Source organism: Telopea speciosissima, chromosome 10, assembly GCF_018873765.1.
Source record: "Telopea speciosissima isolate NSW1024214 ecotype Mountain lineage chromosome 10, Tspe_v1, whole genome shotgun sequence".
Lineage (NCBI taxonomy): Eukaryota > Viridiplantae > Streptophyta > Magnoliopsida > Proteales > Proteaceae > Telopea > Telopea speciosissima.
In genome coordinates this window covers 3,477,316-3,503,798 of record NC_057925.1, presented here as the reverse complement: position 1 = coordinate 3,503,798, position 26,483 = coordinate 3,477,316, and the positions used below count along the sequence as shown (strand labels likewise).

The following is a 26,483-nucleotide window of genomic DNA, read 5'->3' as shown; positions in this document are numbered from 1 at the left end:
AGATAGCATTCTCTCACCCTTCATCTGTATTGAGTGTGTCCCTTTAAGATATAAAAGTTAAGGGTGAATAATTTCATTAGTCAAAACAGGAAACAATTCTCTCTCTCTCCCTGTCTCTCTCCTCTTAAGAAATATCTTTACATCTCATTAATATATGATTCCAAACTAAGGTTAGTGGTTGAGTTAATGCTGCATTAACTGTAGTGGTTGACAGGGGAATCTTACTTAAAAGGCTAAAAAGCCCAAAACTATTAATTAGAAATTAAAGGCCATATGCATATGCTAGGCAAGGTAGGTCACTATGTCAGTATAGCATGTGTCTTTCTCCTCTTTGGCTATCTTCCAAATCTCATAAAACTATCTCTGATTTTATGATCCACCACCACTTTGTTAATGTGTAATGCATCCTTCTTCAATTCTTCAACAGTGGATTAAGGTTGATTTGTGCATTGCATTATCTATTATAATGGTAGAGGCATTGCCTTATGTATTAAAATTTTGATTAAATTTTTACTTTTTGGACAAATTTACCCTCAATTAGACTATTCCACCATACAAGATTGGGCAGGAATCGATGTCGGGATGGCCGATATCGATATGCCTGACTTAATACTGTTTTTTAAAATCAGGTTGGAGGCTCTGAGCCTCTAATCACACATTGGTCTCATAACTCTGAATGCAGAATATCATTCATGGATCGAGTTTAGTTTTCCTTCACCCACAGTGAAAGAAGAATCTCCTCACCATAGACATCTAAATCGTTTAAAGAAAGGATTTCCTGGTGATCATATAGAAGGCAACTGGGAGTTTGGGACCACATTTGTTTTGACAAACCAAACCCTATAGACCTAGATTTTATCAAAAAACACAAAAAAAAAAACCTATAGATCCCCATCATCCCCACCCAATTATAAGTGAGGTTACTGGATAAAAAGGCTGTGGAGCAGTGTCTGTTTGCCATCTTCCTTTAATGAAGTTTTAGAATTCTGCATGTGGGACCCACCACTATCAATTGGCCGAGATGGCATCTATCATAGAAGATATTATACAATACAATTCAACTTAAAACTGCCTTAGGCAGGCTAAATGGATCGGTTACACTGTTACATAAATCCTCCTCTATCTCATAAAAAGACTATACAATAACTTATGGAACTATTGAGAATGTTTACAAGATAGAATAGGAATTGTTCGATTCTTAAATCTCTCTATTAGGGATGCAAGTTTGGCCATGTTGGCCCGAACTCGCCTTGAGCCCCAACAGAGTCTGGGTTGAGATACCCTAGCTCTGAGGGCGGATTAGGGTTGGAAATTTCTAGTCCTGAGTCAAGGTCAGGTCAGGCCGGGCCAAGGTTGAGGCTTCGGGCCCAATCCGACCTAGTTTGAAATTATACTATGAAATAAATATTGATATAATATATATATTATAAATTTTAAATGTCACACATATTTTATAATATAATATATTATATACGAAGATAATAAGTGATATAATATATATTTTATTATAATATTATTATTTTATATAAAATTGATAATTTTCTCCCTGATCTATCCCATCTTCCTTCTCCCTCCCCTTGATCAGGGCCAATCAGGGTTAATCCAGCCCAACCCTAAGGGCGGGTCAATGTTGGATTCTTCAAGCCCTAAGGTAGGGTTGGACAGGGCTTGAGCCAGCAAAGGGGACTCAGGGTTGGGTTGGGGCTTTAAAATGCCCGGACCAACCTGCCCTTATTGCAACCCTACTCTCTATTATTTGTTATGATGACCCTTTTTTTTTTTTTCTTTTTATCACTAAAATAACATAATTCCATGAAACTCACCTCTTTAAAAACTTATACTTCTTCGCAATTCTAGTTTTTAAGATTTCTATTTTGTATCTATGTCCAATTCCAAGTTTTTAAACCCTAGCAACTTTGATCACTATTTTGAAAATCAGTATAAGATCATTTTTCCGTACTAATTTGACATATTCCAGTTAGAATTGGATTGAATTCTCAATTTCAAGGTTAAAATCCTTAACTTTGATCAAGTAGGGAAGAGTTTGACCAACATTTTAAGAATTGAATTATTTTTTTGTCAAATACACACGCCAGCTTAAAAGGGTTAACCAACCTTTCAAGCCACAAATAATTCTAGGGATTTGGGGTCGAATTGTTGATTTTAGAAGTCCATCTTAAGGGTGTTGGACTCATTAGGGAATTATTCTAATCAAATTTAATTAAATCCCGGATTTCAAGTTTAAAATCCTTGATTTTGAACCAAGTATGAATGAAGACTTGTTTTTTATTTTTTAAGTTGAATGAGGACAGATCCTGTTGACGAGCATAGAGATGGCCAAAATCAGAACTCTAATCTCTTTCTCTATCTCTCGATTCTTTTGTAATTGTGATTAAAAAAAAAAAAAAAAAAAAAAAAACTTATTATGCATATAATTTTTGAGTCGATTTTTTTTTTTTGTAAGGAAGCGTGGCTTTTGCATGAGCAGATCAATAAGAACTAAGGGTGTTAATTTAGGATCGAAATCGAAATCGAAACCAGCAATTTAAAATCGAAGCTGAAATATATCGATTTGGTTTTGTTTTCTAAAGATGGAATCTTTTTTAGATTCGGTTTGATTTTGATTTAAAAATGTATTTCTATTATAGATTTGATTCGTTTTTTATTTCAACATTTATTTTTTAAATTGAATCTAAATCAAATCGAATAACTAAAACTGAACCGATTGACACCCTTAATAATATAAAAAATGCATGCATCAGATATCGTACAGATAGGATTTCCATTTTTCATGGGAATAGAGTGACCATTTCAGCCTCTCTTTCTCTGGCCCCACATAGAATTTTCTTTCATTTTTTTCTTATATGTTGCTAATTATTATATACCTGATACCTCCATCCAAATCCAACCCATTAGTCATTACCCATCTCATTCTTATCTTAAAAAAAATATATTTATTATAAACGTCGGTGTGTGGTACGTCCGTATTATGTGAGGAAGAGTGTATGAGTAGGTGTCGGTGTCAACTGTCAAGTCAGGTCCATCGACCCATCGGATCGTGTTGGATTCTTGGGTTTAAAAAGTAATGATTCCGCACACACTTTTGACCTACTCCATACTGTCCACAAGTCTTACACCGCCTTTCTTTAGATTCCTTTGCATTTACAGATATGGATTAATCATATCAGCCCAACAATAGGACAAAAAAATTTGCATTAACAATTAAAAAAATGTACAATTATCTTCTAACCACATGTTCTTAGTTAGGAGAGTTTGCTGAGCGAGAGATTTAAGCCACGACAGGATAGAGGGGTCAGGGGAAGACTTAAACACAAGTTCAGGGGAGTAGTCTAAGAATCTTCAAAACATATTCCAAAATTTCTAACGGTTAAGGAGAAAGGGTTGGAGTTGCAAGAAGTTCAGGTAGCACCAAACTTCTTTTAACTTCAAACTTTTTGATTTAATCAATTCAAAATCAATGAGAATGGCATGCAATTCAAGTTTCAATTCATGTTGACTCTTACATTTTCCAGCATTTAACAAAATGAAATTTTCTTTTAACAAGATTTTAAGGGTTCATCCAGAACAGCCTATGTCCTTTGGATCAAACCCTGCGCAAATCAAAACACGAAAATTCAAAGTAGGTATACGAGGTGAAGATTGAACAAAAAAGTCTTGATTATCAGATAATAATATAGAAGATGGGGTAATCAGGGGGGTGGGGAGGGAAATTGAGAGATCCTTCAACCAAAGTTCAATCCTCTTAATAACAGAAAGAGGGTTAGGTTTCTCAGAGTGAAAAATTAAATTGTTCATGGAGAGCCAGATGAAATAACATGTAATAATAAAGACAGAAAATTACCAAATAAAGGAACGCTTATCAAGCTTGCGGTGGAGAAAGGTAGTAATGTAGAATTGTCTCAAAGATGGGGAGGAGATGAGTTCAGTCCTGAGATCCAAAGGACCAGCTGCCCAGATATGTTTGACCCAATCACAAGAAAGCAATAAGTGCTAGAGGGTCTCAGTACAAGTACCACAGAAAGCACAAGTTGGGTCGAACGGAGTCCAATTCAAAATAAAATCCTTAACCGAAATCCCTGCATTTAATACATGCTAGAAAAAAAAAAACAAAAATTCGAATGGAGATTAAGATGCCAAAAAAATTTCCACCAAGCGGATAAAGACAAATCAAGGGTTGTGGTGTTAGATAAAAAAAGATACGCCCTTTTAGTAAGAAAGCGTCCATCTCTAGAAAGAGTACACCACCAGGAGTCAGGGGACTCCGAGCATGGAACAACACGGATATGTTCCAAAAAATTGGGAGCAGAAGCACCCAGGAGGTCCAATCCCAATTATTGTTAGAAATAAACATGTTGACTCGTTCAGGGAAAGCTCTTAAAGGAGCATCAGGTTTGAGAGAGAAGGAGGGCAGGGATGGGATCTAAGGATCAGTCCAAAATAAAGTATCCAAACCATTTCCAATTTTCCTGAAACAGATGGCCCGAAGGGAAGGAAGAGATTTAGCAATACTATTCCAAACCCAAGATCCTCTCTTACAGTAGGACAGTTTTATCCTTGATTTCAATTAAGAAATCATTTTGCATAGATTTACCCTAATTAGAACCACGATTTAGGTATCTATATCAATTAGGGTTGCAACAAGGTAGAGTTGGCCTGGGCCTTTTAAAACCCAAGTCCAACCCTGAGTACCCTTAGTTGGGCCCAAGCCTTGCCCAAGCTTGACTCGGAGGAAAAAAAAAATCCAACCTCGACCCACCATCAGGTTCGGTTCGGACTGACCCTAATGGACTCTGACCATCAGAGAGAAGGGAGATGCATGAGCTGGCCAGACTAGGAAGAAGAAGAAAGAGGAAAGACGAGGAAGACTAAGGAAAAAAAAAGAAAAAATGAAAAAAAAAAAAAGAGCATGAAAAAGAAAATAGAATCGTATTGGACCGGATCCAACTCAGCCTGAGGCCTCAACCCTGACTCAAAGCTAGAAAATTTCAATCTTGAACTGCCCTCAGAGTCAAGTTATCTCAACCCAAGCCCTATTTGGTCAATACTTCCAATTCATATTGATATATCAAGTATCGGCCGATACGTAGAAGTCCTATGTGTTTGCGTATGTGAATGTGATTCAATATTTTTCAGTTAGTCCTCACCAACCTACGAAATACCCTCACAAGTCCCGAACAACAACTAAATTCCATTACGTAAGGAAAGAGAGTCAACAACAACAACCGTATCGTACGGACTAAAAGGGCGTCATTTTCCTGAATGAACTAACCGTCCTTAAACCAGTCCCACGCGGAAACTACTCCGCAACTACATATTGAATTAGTTGTAAAGCATAACCCACATGACTTCCATTAGAAAAAGGTTACCAAGTATTATAAGACTCAAAATTAAAAAGGGTGTCTCAGGGTACGCTATCACCTCTCTGTATCTACTCTTCTCCTCCTTTCTATGAAATGATATATTTGCCCTCGTATTATCGTAGGAGTAAAGAGACCCTCGTAAGACAGAGTACTCAATCTCACTAAATAAATAGGGAGAAGGTAATAAAAGGCAGTGTGGTCCAGTGCCATCATGGAAGTCAATGTGAGAATTTTGCCTTTCATAAGGGTGGAACAATAATTTCACACCCCTCTATTTTTAAGCGAAGAGGTAAATAAAAGAAAAGGCTAGGAACATTATTGGTCTACCAAACCCTATGTCTGTTTCTCTCCCCTTCCCCACCTTTGAAATGACTCTTACCCTCCTCTGTCCCACGCTCTCATTGGCACACGCAACTAGTGTGCAACACACGAATAGTGTGCTAATCCCTTCCCCATAAATAAATAATAAATAAGGGAAAAAGAATACTAACTGGTTTTGTGGCCCCAGCGCCTAAACACAGGAGGTGTGAAATGACTACTGCAACCTCATGAAAAGGTGAAAAATCCCACCCCTATAATGCTTGTGCGTATGTTTCCATTACCTCGTCCACTTGTGCAGACTCTAGAGGCTCAAACAATGTTCTCCCGCCCATAAATAAAATAAGTGAGAGGATCTACAGTCCAAGGTTATAAGAATTGGGATCTGATCCATGTCGATACCTGCCCGATCTTGTATGATGGAATGGTTCTTTTTAGGGTGAATCTATTAAAAATGAATTTTTTTTTATTTTTATTTTTTTATAAATTTGAAATTAAGGGCAAAATTGTTAGATATAGTCAACACATATTTGTATTAGAATTGGTGTCGACCGAGACCAACATGGATTCGTATACTTATATTTATAATCATGAATCAAATGGGTGAGGCCGATCCCAATTTTGACCGATCTAGATCCATCAATTTGATTCCAAATTCTAGGGTTAGGGTAACTTTAGGCCAATTCTAACAGATTCCTCATCGATCCTGACTGATTCTGTCATGATCTAGGTCATTCTCTGATTACTCGTATACATCATTTTGTATGAGTAGTGATAGACACAAAGGGTGCTAGTGTACCCTATCCAACATTTCAATTTTAATGAGGAAAAAATACCTCAAGAAGAAAGTACGTATTACGGACAGCACATACTTTCTTTTCCCATAATTTTTTTAGGGGTAATGTTCTTTGTGCCGCAACGCAGCTTGTGCCCAGACACATGGGCTGGGTATTCCTGCCATTCAGAGGGACAAGGTGGTCATTTCGCCCACCCATGTGTCTGGGCACAACCTGCGCCCTCGACACAGAGAACATTTCAACATTTTTTTATTTTGTGAGAATGATGTAGTTGCGAAATTACAATTACTGATCCATCCCTTATGAAATCAAAAGTCCTATCCATATTGATGATCCTATGCACAATCTCATTGATCCCGTGCTGGTGTAGGGGCCACACAATCAAGCAACGATAACGAAACAAAGCAGCCCCGAAAAATTATCCTGTTCAATTCCCTAAGCTCGGCAATGCGGCAATGCTAAGTGGAGATGCCAACACATGGCAGCTTGGACATCCAACGGTGTACTATGGTCATATTTATTTATGACCCATGTGATCATATGGTCAGACTGCCACATGTTTATATCCCAACTGCTCATCAATAAGTAGGGCCTTTCACAGCATCATATATCTTGTGTCTCTGTCTCATATTAAGGGTGACCAGACCCACAATCAAGGGATTCAGATCCTCTCCAGCATGCATCCAACGGCTGGTCTGGCATGATATACGTTCACAGTGGCGAGGCAAGTATTTCTTACAAGTTGGGACATGGGAGAATGGGAGATAGCCTTCGCCTAGACCTAAGGGTGGGCCGTGGCGCGTGAGCGGTGAGCCCATCTAGAAGTGGGCCCCATTTTCCCCCTCTTCCCACGCTTAATCTTTATTGGACCACATGGGTGCCTCAAGGCACATGCCACGCCGCCAAGGTTCCAGTTCTCAGAGACACGTGGATGGTCCATCCTCGTTAACCTTCCTCTCTATTTATTTCTTTTTCTTTTTTGAACGTTATTATACGTTGGGGAAAGTTTTCGTACATAGCCATGCACCATACATGCCATGCACGGCCATGCTTTCATTCGTTGGATGACATGATCTTGTATAATACACGACTTCTCATCTCATCCAACGATGCAGACAAGATCGTTCACCATTTACAGCCATGTACCAAAGATAAAAAAAAATTCAAAATGTGTGACATCCTACAATCACGGTAGAGGTTTATGTAGTTAGTAGATAAATTATTTACCCAAAAAAAAAACAAAAAGATTTACTAAATGCAAGGTTCTAAGAATCCTCTTGTATCCATTGATACTTATCGATATGTATCTATTTTAAAAATATAGATATAATATGGTATTAGGTTAAATGTTCTCTGTGCAGCAGCACAGGCTGCACTCGGACACATGAAGGTGGGCAAAATGACCACCCTGCCCCCCTGAATGGGGCAACCCATGTGTCTGGGCGCAGCCTGCGTTGCTGCACAGAGAACTTCCGCCCATGATATTAATACAATATTTTAAAATAATTGTATCAGGTTAATACGTTATCCAATATGGTAGATACCAATCAACGTTACTTAGGTGTCGAAGATTACTTCTTGCTAGTGTGTTTTGACTTCTCTCCTAACTAGTTTGTTACTCAAGAAGCTCATCTGGTCGCTCTTGTAAGGTTTTTCCTTGTTTTTTTTGCAAAATCAGCTTGATTTCTTGCTTCTACTAGAAAAAAAGATTTTTAAGTAGTGTTGATCTTATCATCATTTGAGGATTAAACAGATTGCAATCAAGGAACAAAACCAGATTTGATAAAAAAGCATAACTTTGAATAATTTGTTCAAATTTTGATTTTCAGTGTTGCTTTTTTTTTTTTTGTTATTATGGATCACTAGATTAGTAAAAAACAACATAAATGAATGAATCAAACTAGATTAATTTACAATGACGTGTGCACCTAAACCCTAAATCTTCCCCAAATTGAAAATGACTTTTTTTTGTTTTTGGGGGTATTGGTACATATTAGAAACCTCATGCTTTATACATAATTAATTGAATGCACTTGTTTTGTCATACTTTGTTCACCTTTTTTATTCATGATATATTTTATATGGGAAAGAGGACTCTATCTAGGAGCATGGCGCCTGTGGCTAGACACAAGATGAGGGAAAATGACGGACCAGGATCCTCTGTAGTACCGACGGGGTATCGATGCACATCCGACAGCACAGCAGAAGCCAGGTGGCACACATGGCACACATGGCCTCTGCTATGCCACTAGATGTGCACCACCGCCCCGCTGGTATTGCAGAGGATTTTAATACGAAAATGACAGCCCACCCCCCATGAGAGGTGGAATTCTCGCCTCTATTGATGCTTCCACACGCACCCCGTTAGCCCTTGCGCTATGCTCTCAGACATAAAACTCTTCCCCATTTTATAAATTATTTATTTGCGCAAGAGAATGCTTATCGGTCTTTTAGCCCATGCAATAATGTGGGGGCCAATGAGAGTGTGCACATAAGCATTGGTTTCATTGGAGGTTGAGCAGTCTTTTTGTGAGCTCCTGTGTTGGGCGCAAGAACCACGCGATCAGTTAGTATTCTTTATTCTACTTAGTTATATTGTCTTATGATTCAAAACTGTATTTTGTGTGTATCTTAGGCATTTTCATATGTTTCTTGACCATATCTAGGCATATTTTTAGTATATCTTGTGTCTTTCCGATATGATATGATACGACTCTTAGAATTACCCTTCTGATATGGTACTCGATACCGATACTTTAAACCTTGAGTAATTGGGAGTGAAGCTTTAGTTATCCGTATCGGTGCCCATATTCGTCACAACCTCCTTGGGGCATTCGGTTGCCCTACCCAAGCTTCTGACTCACGCCTCTTGACCTGGCCTCTCTTTTTATTGATACTGATATGCTTCGATCCAATTTGATATCGAAAAATCACTTTCGGAATATCCTTTTTGGATAAATCGACTTATTTGTATGGGCTTTGATAAATCAATATGTATTGGCTAATGCGACGCCGATACTTAAAACAATGATTTAGAGAGAATTTTGTGTTCAAGCAGCATAGAAAAGTGCACAAAGGGAGGATACACCGACACCACCTTTCCCCCTATTATGAAACCATTTTGTCACTTCTCATTGGTGTACTGCTTGTGCACTCTATGCCGTTTGCTTAGATAAACCTCTCCATTTTTTTCAGAAAAAGTTTTCTATGCCGGCCAAGGAGGGTACACTAGCGCCCTCCTCTCCTCTCACATGAAATTACCTCTTTGCCCATATGTATATCAAACCGTTTTGTTGCCTCTCATGATTGGTACGTTCTCTATGCTGCCTGCTTGCTTGCTAAGGGGGGAAAAAAAAAAACTAAGGAAGTAGTTTGGCCTACTAGCACTTCCATGTGTCTATCTCTCTCCTCAAAACAAGGGGCAGAGGTGTATGGAGAGGAGAGAGATAGACTTATGGGAGTGCTGACGTAGGCCACACTCCTGGACAAAGTTCTTTTTTCCAAAAAAAACTAATACAATCACATATCCCAATTAATAAGTTGCCTTTCTTAGTTTATATTTGAATGGAATGGAATTGTTGAGTTAAAATTGAGGAATCTCATCTATCGGAGTGGTCAAGTGTGTGCGTGTCTGAATTCATAGATCAATAGAATCGGACATGGAACAAGGAGCTTATAAATTGCCCCTTCAACTCTAATACAACCACAACAATTTTGAAGATTCAACTTGCTCGTTTTCCCGTGAAAGTCAATTATTATGGAGTGCATCAAAGGATGGACGCTTCACAGTTAAGTTAGTCTACCATTTACAATGTAATTTGCAAAGATTAAAGGACACTCAAATCCCTTCATCCTCAAGGCTTAGTGCATGACAAAATACCCATTCGTCAGTTTGGAAGAGATATGGAAGTGTCATACATTACCAAAGTTGGAAATCTTCTTTGGCAAGAATGTTCAACAGGTTTGGCTTCTGAAGAGAGATTGACACTATGACAAATCCCAATCGATCCTATATGCTTGCAATGCGGTGGAGACTCCATCTAATGTGATTTTGTATTGCAAAATTTGAGCTAGTGGTATTTTACTCTATTCTTTTGGGCGAGGCAATGACAATTAGAAGTGGTCTATTGAAGGCGATCTCAGATTGTGTGGAGCTAGCATCTTCTAGTGAAGCTCAAACATTGGTGGAATATCTATAAATATTTCTTTACATGTGCAACTTGTCATTGGATATATTTTGCATTTGACATCTTACTTTGTTTCCTATAATTTCTAGTATGTTTCTAAGGAGATCAATATATTAACTGATTCTAACTAGGAAGGTTCTGTCTAAATCGTGTACGATAGTACGATCTAATTCCGCCCCATAGTTGATAGACTTTTGTATCATGCCAAGTACGAGCTTCACAACATTCTTAATAAATTAGTTTTTAATCATAAATAAATAATAGTAATATAAAATATATTTGTCTAATTATCATCCTCATTGATGCTGCTAAACCCATTATAAAAAAAACTATTCTTTGTCAAATAATTATATACAATAAATTGATCTAATTGTCAACCTAATTGATGCTGCTAAACCCATTAATTACCCAATAACTATTCCTTATCACATTACAAACTTAGGTGGATCCATGATCAAATAACAAATTTTCAAATGCACTAATTCCTTTTCATTAGTGGTAAAAATAATTTTGTCTTTAAAATATAATTCCACCCTTTAATAATCCCATTGAGAAAATGCACACTTATTCACGTAACAGTAGTTACACTCGACAGCAAGAGAGAGACAGAGAGAGAGAGAGTCTTAAAAGACTACAACGGCCTCTTTCTGGGTTCTCTCTCTCTCTCCATCTTTCATTGTATTTGCGCTGAACTCTGAAGTACTAGCGAAAGTGTTCATCGTCTAGGCAGTGTTTTTTGGGGGCCTTGGAACGGTATTTGCCTGTTTGGAGAAGAACAATCTGGAGAATCCGCCATGGTGGATGCGACTAAGGATGTCTCCGGTGGTGGAAGTTTGATCTCCGACCTCAAGAGTTTGTTCCCCGTTCTCAGGACTAGGAGAACTATTGTTTTCGCATATGGGTTCATGTTCACTTTCTTCGTCTGCACTGTCTTCATCGCCTTCAACCCTTCTTTAACTTCTTCCCCTTGGTTCACCAACATCTTCGGTAGTCGAAGTTCTGATTCTTCCAACAGATCTCAATTCTCTTCTCTGTTTTCCTACTTTCTCCCCAATTCCTCTCGATTCAATCACGGTTCCATTCAAACTACTCTTCCTCATCCCTCGCCACAAAGTGATCTCAAGGTCTTCACGTCTCATACCTCTAACGCCACAACGCCTCATGTTCCAGAAGCAAAACAGTTCCAAACTGCGAAAAATGGGTCGGAGATTGGGACACCATCGTCACCGACATCGCAACCTGTGGATAAGAAAGGGTCTTCTTCGAAGAACGGAACAGAAGCTAGTAGTGGTAAAATAAAATCGCAACCTGTGAGTTCGCCATTGCAATCCTCTAAGAAGGATGATCTGCCTAAGAATGGTTCTGTGAGTGGGTCTGCGAAAGCGACCCTCAAATCACCACCCGTGGATAATCGAGTTGCTCTGAAGAACAAAACAGAGGTCAGTAATGGTAAGACACAGGCTCAAGCAGGAAATCAGACTGTGAATGCGCCCTCGCGGTCCTCTGAGAAGAAGGGTTTGCCTCAGAAGTCTTCTCCTGGGCTTTCATCTGGGAAGCAGGCGATATCGAATCTCCTGAGTTCAATGATGCATTGCAATATCTTTGATGGAAGATGGGTTAAGGATGATTCTTATCCACTCTACGCACCAGGTTCTTGTCCTCACATCGACGAGCCGTTCAATTGTTTCCTCAACGGTCGGTCCGATGCAGCTTATCAGAAACTTAGATGGCAACCCAAGGACTGCAATATCCCAAGGTAAGTTTCCAGTATCTGTAGAAGAATCACAGTGGCAAAGTTGGGTTTTTTTCTTAATTTCTTCCCAAAAGAGAATAAATTTTGGGTTTTGGGTTTCGGGTTCTGAGACGGATCGATATATGCAGGTTGAATGGGAGGGATATGCTAGAATTGTTGAGAGGAAAACGATTAGTTTTTGTCGGTGATTCCCTGAATAGAAATATGTGGGAATCTCTGGTTTGCATTCTTAGAAACTCGGTGCAAGATAAAAGTAAGGTCTTTGAAGCTTCTGGTCGACGGGAATTTCGAACAGAGGGTTCTTACTCCTTTCTATTTGAGGTAGGTCGTTATTCTGCTCTTTAATTTCATTCCTCAACCTAAATTGTATAGATTTTTTTGCTTTTCTTCTGTATGATGTGATCTCTCTGTGAAGTTTCTTTCTTTTTGATATACTGATTTGGATTGATTAATAGGATTATAACTCCTCAGTGGAGTTCTTTCGATCGCCTTTCCTGGTTCAAGAGTGGGAAATGCCAGACACGAATGGATCAAAGAAGGAAACTCTGCGGCTCGACATAGTTGAGAGATCTTCTGATAAATACAAGAATGCAGACATCATCGTCTTCAACACGGGACACTGGTGGACTCATGAGAAGACTTCAAAAGGGTATTGTCAGATTTCTCTCGTCCTTCTCTTGGTTTTCTGAAAGTCTCCATTGAAACCTCTGTTTCTTAAAGAAACTAAAGAAGAAAAATAAAACCCATTACTTGCAGAAAGGGCTATTACCAAGAAGGTAGCCATATCTACGATGAGTTGAACGTTGTTGAGGCATTTCGAAGAGCTGTGACAACTTGGGCGAGATGGGTTGATGCCAATGTAAATTCTAAGAAGACCCTGGTTTTGTTCAGGGGCTATTCTGCTTCTCATTTCAGGTACTAAAATATTAAACTCTAAACGATGCACAACATCGATCTGTCATCGCCATTTAATCTAGAATGAAGATAAATAAATTAAAAAGTTTATTTATTTATTTTTGCTCTTGCTGTAGTGGTGGGCAGTGGAATTCAGGTGGACAATGCGACCATGAGACTGAACCCATCAGGAACGAGACGTATCTGTCGGGGTATCCACAGAAGATGGCAGTGCTAGAGTCGGTGATCAGGTGGATGAAGACACCCATCTCCTTCCTGAATATTACAAGAATGACCGATTACAGGAAAGATGCCCACCCTTCAATATACAGGAAACAGAGCTTGACGGATGAGGAACGGAGATCTCCACTGATGTTCCAAGATTGCAGTCATTGGTGCCTCCCTGGAGTACCTGATTCATGGAATGAGCTCCTTTATGCTCAGCTCTTGATCAAATACAATCAGGAACAACAGCAACAACAGCAACAACAACAACAGAAGAAGAGACCATAGTGGTCAAGGGTATACAGATTAATTAGAGGCCATGTTAAGCATTAAATTAATGGGTAAACTGTATTATATAGTGTTTTTTATTCCTTCTTTTTGGAAAGATAGAAATACGTCAATAACTGGAAGAAGATCCAAGAAAGAGTGTTCTTTATGTTTTATGATTATTTTTTAGTTTGAAGAGAAGTAGAAAGAAGTGAGGAGGAAGAGAAATGGGTTTATGAGCTGTAATATTTCAAATTGTTTATATTAATAGGAAGAATGGGGAAGGGAGGGGGATGTTGGTTTTTGTTTTCTAAGGTTTTCATAGGAACTCTCTCTCTCTCTCTCTCTCTCTCTCTCTCTCACCATCTTATACAGGGTTCCTTTAGCCTTAAAAAGGCTTAAAGATTGTAAATCTCATTCTCATTTTAGAGTTTCTTCATTTGAAATAAAGGAAAATAATGGTGCATATGAGCCTACATATTCAAATTTCATATAGGGAGGAACTGTTAGTTTCCTCTTTTACTTGATGCATGGTTGGTGTCTAGGGGTGTCAATCGGTTGGTTCGGTTCAGGTTTTTTGGTTTCGATGTGGTTTTTAGGGAAATCGAAACCGAACCAATAAAGATTTTTTGGTTTTGGTATGGTTTGGTTTCGTGTCGGTTTCGATTTATAATAACGGGTTGATAGCGAATTGGATTCGGTGGATTTTTTAAAACAAGTTAGGTTCGGTTTGTGCCTATTTTTTTCTCTTTCTCATTTTAACTACATAAAATATTTCGTTAGCCCCACACTTTAAAAGGAGATCAATGGAAGAAGCATTGTTACAAATCAATTTCCCTATTTTCATAACCTCATACTCATTGATTTGTAACAATTTTCCTTACAACCATAAATTTGTTCACTAATATTGAATCAATTTAATTATTCATAACCTTATATTCATTATTTTTTTTTTTGTCGGTTTCATTCGGTTTGATTTTTGATTTGTTATCGGTCGATCCGGTGCGATCCGATTTTCAGCCGGTTCCATCATATACTAGTCCAAAACCAATTCAATAAGGATCGATTCGGTTCGATCTCGGGTTTTTTTCTGATCGGTTTCAGTCGATCTTAACGGTTTGGGCTAGGTTTTGACACCCTTAGTTGGTGGAATTTTTCTCCTCTCAGGTTCCTTGCTCGGTCAGGTTCGTAGGTTCCTCTCATAGGGAGGGCGGAAATGATGACCTCACCCCACCCGGGTAGTGTGTTTGGGCAGGGGGTGAGGTCGTCATTTTCGATCCCCTATGAGAGGAACCTACGAACCTGACCGGGCAGGGAACCTGAGAGGAGTTGAGTCTTGGTTGGTGATTACATTGGTAGCATGTGGCTATTGAAGGATGGAATGGTTTAGTTAGTTATTTGACAGGTTGGGTGAAGAGTCACTTGGGAATAGAAAGGGGATGTAGGGTGATCTTTATTCAAATTCATTTAATATTTTGAGCATCACTAGAGATGCAGAAATATATTAGTCCCTGGTTGTCAATTGTCATACATGCTTATTTTGGCTTAATCTAATCTAATTCTTCTTTTAGGGGTTTTTTTTTTTTTTTTTTGAGGGGGGGAGGGTTCTAATGTTTAGGCTCAATGGAGACTTGGGAGTGTTATTTATGTCAAAGAGTGTATAATCTTTGGATACATTATATAAGGGACTTAATAAATGACATCTCTATATTCCTATTTCGAATTTGACACTTCTTTTGATTGTTCTTGCCTTATTTTCAAAAATCTTTTAACTGTAAGTAAGAAAATCCCATTTTGTAATTGGGAAAATGATGGCACCAAAATGACTCGCTAACCTCTATATATAAAACCATTCTGCCACATCTTATTAGTTTGCTCTTCTATGGTACTTGCTCGGCATACCTTCCCCATATAATTGTTTGGACAAAACTAAACAAAGATTCAGACTTAGTGCAGTGGACTCCACAGTTAGGACATAGTGATATATATCAAGATACAATAGATTCACCTCAAGTCTTATTCATGAGTATTTTTTTTGGGAAGCAGTTTTTTGTCGGGCATTCTCATGTATCTATATCTCTCCTCCTCAAAACAAGGGGGTGGAGGTGTTTTTTCATATGGGGAAGAGAGAGATAGACTCATGGGAGTGCTTGCACAGGCCACACTCCCGAACAAAGTTCCTTGTCCCATTTTTTATAGGGATTGTCTGAAAATGTATTTATTATCTTGTCATTTTCAAGATTTGTGTTTGTCTTACACATTTTTGAGAATACATGTGAAATTATATTTATCTTCACTAAAAGAAGTGTGTTATATTAAAAAGGCAGAAAAGAGGTTACAAATTATTTGATACCTTAAGAGGTGCCGATGAGAAAATCCTTTGTTTTAATTTATATATATATATTGTGAATTAGACTAAGGTATATATGCTTGTATCCCATGATGCCAGTGTGGGATGTCACACCAATAGGTGATAGTTTGGTATATAGGTAACCATTTGAGAGAGAGAGAGAGAGAGAGAGAGAGAGAGAGAGAGAGAGAGAGAGAGAGATCCACTAGTCAAAATGTGAGAGGGCGTGGAAAAAAATTCCTACACTGGCATCATGGTATTTTTTTTTGTTATAATAGTCAAAATGTGAGAGGGTGTGGAAAGGAATTCCTACACTGGCATCATGTTTTTTTTTTTTTTTTTGATTCCCTTCTTACAAACAATCAAATTATAAAGGAAAGTTCCCTACTTGCCGCCCTATTAAGGAAATAGGTGTACATGTTTATCATAGAGCCTTAGGGATTAGATGTGTAGTGACCTAAGTTTCCTTCTGAAGAGGCAAGTGAGTGAAGGTGGCTTTCCCCTTGTTTGAAAATAAATAAATGGTGATGTAGTAACTTAAAAAAGAGAGCGTAGCTAGGTATGTATCATGAACTTGAGACGTGATGATGGATAGAGACTCTTTACCAAAAAAGATGATGGATAGAGACTTAGAGAGGCCTAGCTTGTTTCTCTTATCATTCATCTATCAACTATCAAGCCTGGGCCAAAGACCTGAATTCCCATAAAATTTTATTGATTAGCATGTGAATTACGCGTGGTAGTTGATTCAAGCGCCTCAACCAGTCACGGAATGAAGTTTGGTCAGAGTATCGTATACGGCGTTGACAGCAGGGCCTTCTGGGCTAGAAAATCTGTCACAGTATTGGTATCCCCAGAAACATAGGAAAAGGAACAAGGAGTTTGGATTAGTCCAATTAATAGGAACTTTGAAAGATGAAATAACTCATGAAGGAGGAGGAGGAGTTGGGTTAGGCCAATCAATGGGAACTTGAAAAGACAAAATCTCTAATGAAAGTCAAACACGAATTTAGGGTCCCTTTCTATTCAAAATTCAAGGGGGTTTTTATTCTATGGCTTCTACCTAACTGCAATTTGGGACCCTTTCTGTTCAAGATTCAAAGGGGTCTTATTCTAATTAGGTCTCTTAGATGTGAGAGGACACTTTGATCCAGTGTTAAGATTGCAGTGCTTTTCAATGCTCTGTCGGCAGTAAGGTTCATAATCTCGGTTCGGCTGATTTTGGTGGATCGGATCGGTATTGGCTGAGACCGATCCACCTATACGGACAAGGGTAAAAAGGTACAAAATTGATTTTTTTACATAAAAAATAAGGGCAAAAGTGTCACATTTGCCCGAGTTTGGGCGATCCCGATCCGATCCAGTACCGAGATTACAGACCTTGGTCGGCACCGGCATTAGGTTGATAACTTTGCCCTTCTAAACTGATCACCGGTTTACACTTTAGACTTTGTATGGCCAACTTATATGGGCTTCAGTAGCATTAGCCCTGGTATTTTATGGGCAATGTCGGCCCAACTGATATTTAAGTTTATCCTTCTTGACTTGGGCTTGGTCTAAGATTTAGTGGATGGCAACTGGACTGGTTTAATCCATTGATCCGCCTTACTCTACCCCTACTGCTTAGCCAAAGTAATAGGTTAGGGTTGGGTTTCATGAACCAACCAAAACTGTAATGTTGCAGGAATTAAGGTTGTTTCATGGACTGAGGTAGACGATGCTCGGCACAGCCCAGATAACATCTCTGGCCTTGAAATGGGCTCAGAGGCTGACCTGCCTTGCAACACTACTTGGAAGCATATTATATTTTTAGGGCAAGGGTTCTCTGAGCCACCAGGGTTTCCAATGCCCTCTCACATGAAATATTTTATTCATATTATTTTTACGAAAGAGAAAAATTAAAAAAGATTTTCACGTGAGGGGTATTAGTAAACCGGAAGTTCAGAGAACCTTTTCCCTTATTTTTATTATGAGGAGGGGATCTACAAACTGCCTGTGTGGGGTGGAATCTCCCATGCCAGGCCATTGAGAGTATGGAAGGGGGATTTTAAATAGAGGGTTCACATGTTAGTAAGGAGAGAGAGTATGATAGGGCCATATACACTGGCAGTATATATAATTAATATAAGGTTTTTCCTTTGGTCAAAGAGCCAAAGCTAAATATAGTTTGACCACAACTGAGCTGGGCCTTCAAGTTGGAATGCCCATACCAGCCCATAATTAGGCTAGGGCCCAATGCAGCCCTAATTTTTTCCGGCCTATGTAAGTCCGGGCTATTCAAGAGTTTCACCCCTTCCTATACATAAAGGTGTATTTTTGGGTCCGGCAATACTATTAGCCTGGAACTGTACTAGGTTAGCTGAGCTAATAGCCCTCCCTTTTCTAGTGCTAGAAAGTCCTATTTCGTGATTGCTTGTAGGCTTTGAGTCGTTGGAGTTATGGACCGTGTGAACAGATTTGGGTCCAACTCTGAACCAGCCAAAAAACAGTGCTGCAAGAAACTGGACTGTTTCATGAGCTTTGACGTTCTTTGTTGGATTCAATTGAGCTAAGCTGAGTCAATCTGGACTGGATCCATCAGAACTTAAATGGGTTTGATCCCAGGTGAGAGGACTAATATTACACTGGCATCGTGGGGAATTTTTTTTCCTAAATTTATAATAAATCATAGATAAGTAATTTTTTATCCAAAAGTGTGGTCTACGCCAGCACTCCCATATGTCTATCTCTCTCCTCCTCAAAACAAGGGGTTAAAGATGTCTTTTCATATGACAATGACAAAGATAAGATTCATGGGAGTTCTGCTGCAGGCCACCCTCGCCTAGACAAAATTCTTTTTCCCTAAATCATTTGAGATAGGTGATTGTAGCTTTGTAGGGGATGGTAACTATAATTCTGGATGGAATTATGATTGGATCCCTCTACCAATCATCTTAGGAAACATTCCCCAGTTCCCCCCCCCCCTTTCTTAAAAAAAAAGGTCGAAGTTCTCTGTGGGGGAGCGTGGCCCCTATACGTATGGGGGCCAATGAGGGCATGCGTGTTGGTAGCATGGGGGACGGGATTTCCGCCTTCCAGGGGGGTGGAGGTGCGCATTTTGCCCCCTGTGTCTTGGCATGGGCGGTAATGTACTCCCCCAAAGAACTTTTCTCAAACCGTCTTGCTAATTATCTTCCTTGGCATAAAACCATTGAGTTTGTTCAATATTTCAGGAGATGTATGAAACTATTGAATTTATCCTCTTACATTGTCCTTTGACTATTCTGATAGAAATGGATTTCAATTATCCTACTAAGGAATGGTGGAAATGTTGACTAGCTTGATCCTCCAAATGGTTTAGAGAAAAGTTCATTTATGAATATTTCTTCAATTATCCTACTAAGTATACATCCCATATATGTCTATGCATGTGTATTAATACTTTAGACATTACTGTGCACTCTCTCAATCTTGAGTAGCATCATATGGTTTAAAAAGGGAAAACCACGTTTACCAATAAATAAAAATGAGGGAAAACCATCAAATGGACGATTCAAGTCTATCTTGAGACTAACGGTCAACACCAATGGGGATGCGAGACGTAGCATCATACAGGAGGGACATGAGAGTCATTTCAAAGGAGGGGGGGGGGGGGGAAGTGAGAGATAGACATAGCAGGCGGTACCTTGTGGTATACCAACGGTGTGTCCAGACTTTTTTCTTTAATTTTTACTACCAAATTAAAAAGATAGAATATAAAAGGTTGTGTTTTAGATCTATATGAAAGGGATTTATCCAAAAATATAAAAATCTATAAGGGTTTGGTAAAGTTTACTTTAGTTTTGCTACTTAGAAAGGTTTTGTGAGTTACCAAAACAATAAAAAATAAAAAATAAAATAAAAGATTTTGTGTATATTTTAATTGTTGGTTAGATAATATAAGGTCTGGATTAACCATATGTCAAACTTTATATACAAAATCATCATATAAAAGAATTTTCAGTTATATTTTGAACTTTTAAATATATTTTTTTACCAGTTTCCCAAAATCAGGATTGACGCATAAACATGTGATGGTAAACACATGACAATACTTGATACTTGATAGCACCTTTCCAACATATCAATACTTGATACTTGACCAAGTGTTCTTTTTTTATTTTTAAGATAATATTTATTGGCAAATCAGCTGAGGTCCAAATATGTAAGCAGGTTAGGGTATAATTTTCAGTTATATTTGGGCCTCAGCTGATTTGCCAATAAATATTATCTTAAAAATAAAAAAGGGTTAAAAAAAATAAAAAGAACACTTGCTCTCCAAGGAAGGAGGGAGGACTCAGAAGTCATTCCTCTCCATTGTTTATTGATGGGTTGAGAAGAGGAGGATTTCCAGCATATACCAATACTTGATATCCTTGGCTTCCAAGGTAGCAGCACTCCATTGTTTATTGATGGTGACACAATTGAGTCAACTATCTCCTTTCATTAAAGGTAAAGAGAAAGAGAGAAAGAGAGAAAGAGGAGACAATTGTGTCATGTTCTCTTCTAAAACGTGACATTTGGTTTAAAAAAAATGAAGACCGAGTTTTCTTCAATAATAAGAAAACTCTTATATACCCTTCTTGCTAGGCAATAACAATAATAATTAATAATAATTAATAATAATTTATTATTATTATGGTGATGATGATGGAATATTTTTTTTAAAGTTTGGATTGAGTTTCTCTTCACCCACGGTTAATGGAATCCCATTCTCATTCATCATGGGATGGGAAAGGGTGGGAATGAGTATCAAGAAGGTATTTTGAAACATACAACAAGCCCAAGAGGGGTTTGTGAACTCTAGGCTGATGGGTGAACCTTTCTCTATAGGTGAGGGGAAACTTTGTACATTTTTTATACCGCTTGTGTTGAAGGATTTTTGAAAATGATTATAGAAGCATTTTCATAGAAACTTCATCCGTTGGAGCTTCTCCGGATAAATTTCAAAGTCAATAATTTACCCAAAAGATATAGAAGCATTTTCATAGAAACTTCATCTGTTGGAGTTTCTATGAGAAATTTCAAAGTCAATATTTTACCCAAAAGACTAGCACCTCAAAGAAAGAAAATTAATATTTTTTTTCTCTATAAAGGTAGAAGCTGCAGCACAAGAGACTTTCAACCCTTCTTCTTCTTCTTCTTCTTATTCACTCCTCCAACAACACAGCTGAGAAACATTTCTTTGACTGATTATGTCTTCTTCCACTAATAACATGCCCTCCGCCAAAAAAATATTATCCACGGCAGCCTCTGTGGCAGCTTCGGCCATGCTCGTCCGGACTGTAGTTCAGGACTTCTTACCTCATGAGGTCCAAGATTTTTTCTTCTCTGGCTTTCGGAGACTCCTCAACCATTTCTCTTCCCAACTCACTATTATCATCGAGGAATTTGATGAGCTCACAATCAATCAAGTCTACGAAGCTGTAGAGATCTACTTGAGCAACAAGATCTCCCCCAACACCCAGACATTGAGAATTAGCAAATCCGACAAGGAGAAGAACCTCAAGGTTTCCATGGGAAGAAACCAAGAGATAATTGATACCTTCGATGGTATTCGATTCAAATGGAGATTGGTTTGTACCCAAATCGAATCCAAGGGTTACCACCACAACCCACGGGACCTCAATTCCACCTTCCGATCCGAAATCCGGTCATTCGAGCTCTGTTTTCATAAGAAATACAAAGAGAAGGTGTTGCAATCTTACTTGAATTACATATTAGAGCAATCCAAATCCATGAAAGAAGAGAATAAGACAGTGAAGCTTTTCACTGTGAACATGGGCGGTGTATATGGGCGCAACTTGGGAGATGCATGGAGTTCCATAAACTTGGATCACCCTGCAACTTTTGATACATTGGCGATGGATTTGGAGCTCAAGCAGATGTTAATGGAAGATCTGGAGATGTTTGTTCAGAGAAAAGATTTCTACAGGAGAGTTGGAAAGGCTTGGAAACGTGGGTACCTTTTGTATGGTCCTCCTGGCACCGGTAAGTCAAGCTTGATTGCTGCCATGGCCAATTACCTCAACTTTGATATCTATGACTTGGAGCTCACTGGCCTTAATAGCAACTCAGATTTGAGGAGATTGTTGATAGCAACTGCAAATCGATCCATACTAATTGTGGAAGATATTGATTGCACATTGGACTTTCAAGATCGGCTAGCTGAGGCTAGAGCTGCACAACCTTTAAATTTTGATCCGCCCAATCAGGTGTCTCTCTCTCTCTCTCCTCTTTTACCATACAAAGACTTAACTAAAGAACCCCAACCCCCCCCCCCCTCTCCAGGAAAATTATCTCCTTCAGTTTTCTGCTCGGCCCAGTTCCCCAGTTCCTCTAATAGGGGTTGATGGACCCCACCTGGGCAGAGTGTTCGGGCAGGGGTAGGGTGGTCATTCCAGCCCCCCCTTGTTAGAGGAACTTGGGTACTGGGTTAGGAAGGGAACTGGAGGAGATAAAGACCCCCCGGATCAGGATCATCTACGGCCTGCAGCCCCTAGCAGCCTCCTAATGAGGTGCAGCGCAATGACCACCTTACCCCTGCTCGGGCAAGGCGCTCGGGCAGGGGTAAGGCGGTCATTGCACCACGCCTCATTAGGAGGCTGTTATGGCTGCTACGGGCAGGCAGGCCGTAGACGATCCAAATTCAGACCACCCCTACTACGCAAATCAACCTTTCATAAATTCAGTTCGTTGTCAAAGTAGGAAAATCAAGTTTTGACTCGGGCAAGAGACTGAATCAAGTCAAAATTTTGAAAAAATTTGGTCAAGAATCATGTAGATTGAATTTGGATAAAAAAATAACGGAACTTGATCATGAATCATTCGAATCAAATAAGACTAGGTGTTTTTACCCGAGTCACTATAAATTCGTCAAGTCTAGTCATTTTTTAAAATACTATCAAACTGGTTCACTTATATTATTAAACATGTTGCAATGTTATAAGCTCAAAATTCAATTATACATGATTCCTTTTTTTGTTATTATTAATTTTATATATATATTTAATAAAAAAATGACTCATCTTGATTAGGTTTAACCATATAGAGTCACGAGCTTTTTTTTTTTAGAAAAGCAAGTCGAGACAGAAAATTTGATTTTCCAACTATGGTTTGAACATACATATTTTGAGACTGATCAATTTATATGGTTTGTCTGGTCTCTCCCATGACCACAGGTAACCCTATCAGGGCTTCTAAATTTTACAGATGGCCTATGGTCAAGTTGCGGGGATGAGCGGATCATCGTATTCACAACCAACCACAAGGAACGATTAGACCATGCATTGCTTCGCCCCGGTCGCATGGACATGCACGTTCACATGTCTTTCTGCACACCTAGTGGTTTCACGATCCTTGCCTCTAATTATCTCCAGATCAACGATCATCCACTCTTCAGGGAGATTGAAGAGCTAATAGAGAAAGTTGAGGTCACTCCTGCAATGGTCGCTGAGGAGCTCATGAAGAAGGGGAATCCTGATGTTACACTTAAAGGCCTCCTAGAATTCTTGGAGTCCAAGAAGAAGGAAAGTGAGGAAGCAAAGATCACTGCTGAAACCAAAAAAGAACCCTCCGACCAACAAGAAAGGGAAGATTAATCAATAAGAATTGATATTAAAGTGGAGATAAAAGATATTTGGTGGGTATTACTGAGAAGGTTTGGAAGCCAAAGAAAAAGACATTCTCGACCCCTTCGTTGACAATGTGAAGAAGATAATTCAAATCGAATTGGAAAATTCCTCTCATATCTAATGCTTCAAGATCCTTTCATCAAGTCTGTTTCTTCGTTTTTACTTGTTTCTGTCATGTTTCTTTATTCTTTCCAATTTGCACCGCTAAAATAAGGGATAAATTGGAGGGAGAGTTTCCTACAAGGACAGTTTAAGAAGGAATCTACACACCCCACCAATGGAGAATTGGAAAATGGTATCATCTATATGAGGTCCACATAGTCAGAATAGGAGAGAAGGATATGTCAGTGTGGATCCCACTATTTATTATGTGAGAAGAATATAAATTTTTTTTTTTCAGTGGGAGAGAAGAATATAAATGAATCTCTATAGGACAGTACAACAAATTTTTTGTTTTCCTATAGGAAATTTTTTGTGAAGGAAGGATGAAGGAAATTTAAGGTCCATTTTATTGCTCTGAATGTTAACCATTTATTAATAGGGGATTAGACATAAGAAAATTTTATTATAATAATTTGATGGGTAACAGATTTGCAACTTGCAAGACACCCGTGTAAAAATGAATTCACACACCAAGACACATAATGGGGGCCCCACATAATTTCTCTCTCCTCCAACCCTTTATTTATAGGTTTATCTCTCAAATAATTCTACAAAAAAAAAAAAATCTCTCAAATAATGGTCTGGTGATGGAAGAAGAAGAAGAAGGGGAAAAAGAAAAAAAAAAATACGAGGTTAGGGTGATATTTGTGGAGCCTAAGAGCAGCAGTATAGAATCCCTCCTTGTCTGACTTACCAATTCCTTTGACACCTCTCAAATTGCAGAAAAGCAGTGGTTGAAGCATTGTAATTCCATGCCAAATCTAACCGTTCTTTCAGACTTTTCAATCGTGTATTAGGGATGACTTGGAAGAAGAAATCGAGGAAAGGGTTGTCGGTGGATAGGAAGGTCCGAGAATGGTTTTCAGTAAACCCCATCGGTGGTTTAGAGGGCTCTGTTTTACCGATGGAAGAAGGGGTGGAGGCGAGGTATATCAGTTTCAGTAACAGATCAAAAGAAGAAGAAGGCTAAACCCAAGTCTCCGATTCAACCCTAAGATCCCAGCCCCCAACCAGTCTTCTGTTGTGAGATTTTAATGAAAAACTTCAGATCGGATTCTAAACCTATCGCCAGATCTAATTTCAGGAATTTATCTCTCAAATAATGGTCTGGTGATGGAAGATGAAGAAGGGAAAAAAAGGTACGAGGTTAGAGATGAGGGTATTATTGTCTTTTTATTGTATTTCTAACACCATTAGCCAATATGGATACGGTTGATAGAATCTTTTGATTTCAAGGGAGGGGAGAGATATTAATCAATATGCAGGGAACGGGCTTGTCATTGTGCACATGCATGGACTTCTTTGGTTTTGAATGGCAACATAATAACTTCATGTCTATATATGATTCAAATATTCCTGAGTAAATATCACCCCTCCCTCTGTTTTTGAATAATGATATTGTCCTTCCCTACTTTTGAAAGAATCTATCAATCGTACTTTGATCATTAAAAAACGCCATTAAGTGATCACATGGCATTTACAAATTTTCTAAAATCCCATAATACCTTTAATGTAATTTTATTTGAATTTTACCCTATTCAACCCCAAAACCCCTCTGTGTTTCTTCTTCTTCTTCTCTTTTGCTAGTTCAATGCTTGTCTCAGTAGTTGCAGGGGGGATGTTGCTCAATGAGGAGTTGTTGTGATCTCGATCGCAAGCCATAGCCCAGTTTCACCTCAAACTCTTTCCTTGAGATGCTACCGAAATCCCCCTTCATGTCTTGGATGATACTCTTGAGCGAAATCTACTTCTCCCGCGTCCATTTAAGTCAAAGAGCAGTATATGTTAGGAATTTTTCAAATTACGACGAGTGGGCTTAATTAATTATCGAGTCGATCATTGATGGGGATCAAGAAATACAAGGACTGACGTGGCTTGCTACTATTTATTGAGAGGGACCGGACCGGTTTGACCCATTGTGGAAGTGGATTAGGGTTTGGGGAGTATTATAAATACTAATGATGAGGGGTCACTGCAGTCACTATTCTCTTTTATCTTTTCTCCACAAGAAAGGGAGTTGTGGGAGAGTCTAGGAGACTGTAGAAGATCCCCATCGTGGATGTCCGAGATTATTCGAGGACTTGCATTTATTCTCTGACAGATCGTTGTTGCTTTTGGATGCGTTCTTATCTGTTATTCATCAGTATACGTGGGTGCCAGGTACACTTTGCTTTCCCTGTTTTTTTAATTCAATCGTGTTCTAGATCTCTGTATAGGGACGGATTCGGGTTTGACGAAACCTTTGCTAGTTCTAACAGTATACACATGCCCACAAACCTCCAAACCCTTGCCAATTCCACGCCGTATCATAAATTCAGAACCCCAATAGTTGTACCCAACAATTAGCGCACAAAACCAGTAACTTTGACAGATGCAGAAGCCAAATCCTAAAAGATTAAGAGCCTCAAAAGCTTGTAAGACACAAAAACCTAGCTTTGGTGCGCATTAGCACTATAAACACCATCTTAAAAGGGAGAAGACAAGAAGTATCCACCAC

General features: G+C 38.8%; 2 protein-coding genes and 1 long non-coding RNA gene across 3 annotated transcripts; 2 read left to right on the top strand and 1 right to left on the bottom strand.

Annotated features, from left to right (window-relative positions):
• Window positions 1-93: 93 nt before the first annotated feature.
• Window positions 94-21,505, bottom strand: LOC122643051. The gene is made up of 3 exons (XR_006330154.1): window positions 21,381-21,505; window positions 19,305-19,316; window positions 94-110 (listed from the first exon to the last, which is right to left on the bottom strand). It is a non-coding gene; the product is annotated as an uncharacterized LOC122643051 (long non-coding RNA).
• LOC122643049 (protein trichome birefringence-like) lies at window positions 11,388-14,059 on the top strand. Its single transcript, XM_043836683.1, has 5 exons — window positions 11,388-12,439; window positions 12,565-12,757; window positions 12,892-13,085; window positions 13,193-13,351; window positions 13,468-14,059. The coding sequence occupies exons 1-5, from the start codon at window positions 11,478-11,480 to the stop codon at window positions 13,841-13,843; spliced, it is 1,884 nt and encodes a 627-aa protein (XP_043692618.1). The 5' UTR covers window positions 11,388-11,477; the 3' UTR covers window positions 13,844-14,059.
• Window positions 21,386-23,795, top strand: LOC122643050 (AAA-ATPase At3g50940-like). The gene is made up of 2 exons (XM_043836684.1): window positions 21,386-22,405; window positions 23,372-23,795. The coding sequence occupies exons 1-2, from the start codon at window positions 21,386-21,388 to the stop codon at window positions 23,789-23,791; spliced, it is 1,440 nt and encodes a 479-aa protein (XP_043692619.1). The 3' UTR covers window positions 23,792-23,795.
• Window positions 23,796-26,483: the final 2,688 nt, after the last annotated feature.

Excerpts from the sequence above, each read along its gene's own strand:
- LOC122643049 (XM_043836683.1), top strand. The coding sequence starts at position 11,478 with ATGGTGGATGCGACTAAGGATGTCTCCGGTGGTGGAAGTTTGATCTCC. Across the intron at positions 13,086-13,192 it reads CATGAGAAGACTTCAAAAGG|AAAGGGCTATTACCAAGAAG; the intron begins GTATTGTCAGAT and ends CATTACTTGCAG. Across the intron at positions 13,352-13,467 it reads TATTCTGCTTCTCATTTCAG|TGGTGGGCAGTGGAATTCAG; the intron begins GTACTAAAATAT and ends CTCTTGCTGTAG.
- LOC122643050 (XM_043836684.1), top strand. The coding sequence starts at position 21,386 with ATGTCTTCTTCCACTAATAACATGCCCTCCGCCAAAAAAATATTATCC. Across the intron at positions 22,406-23,371 it reads ATTTTGATCCGCCCAATCAG|GTAACCCTATCAGGGCTTCT; the intron begins GTGTCTCTCTCT and ends CCATGACCACAG.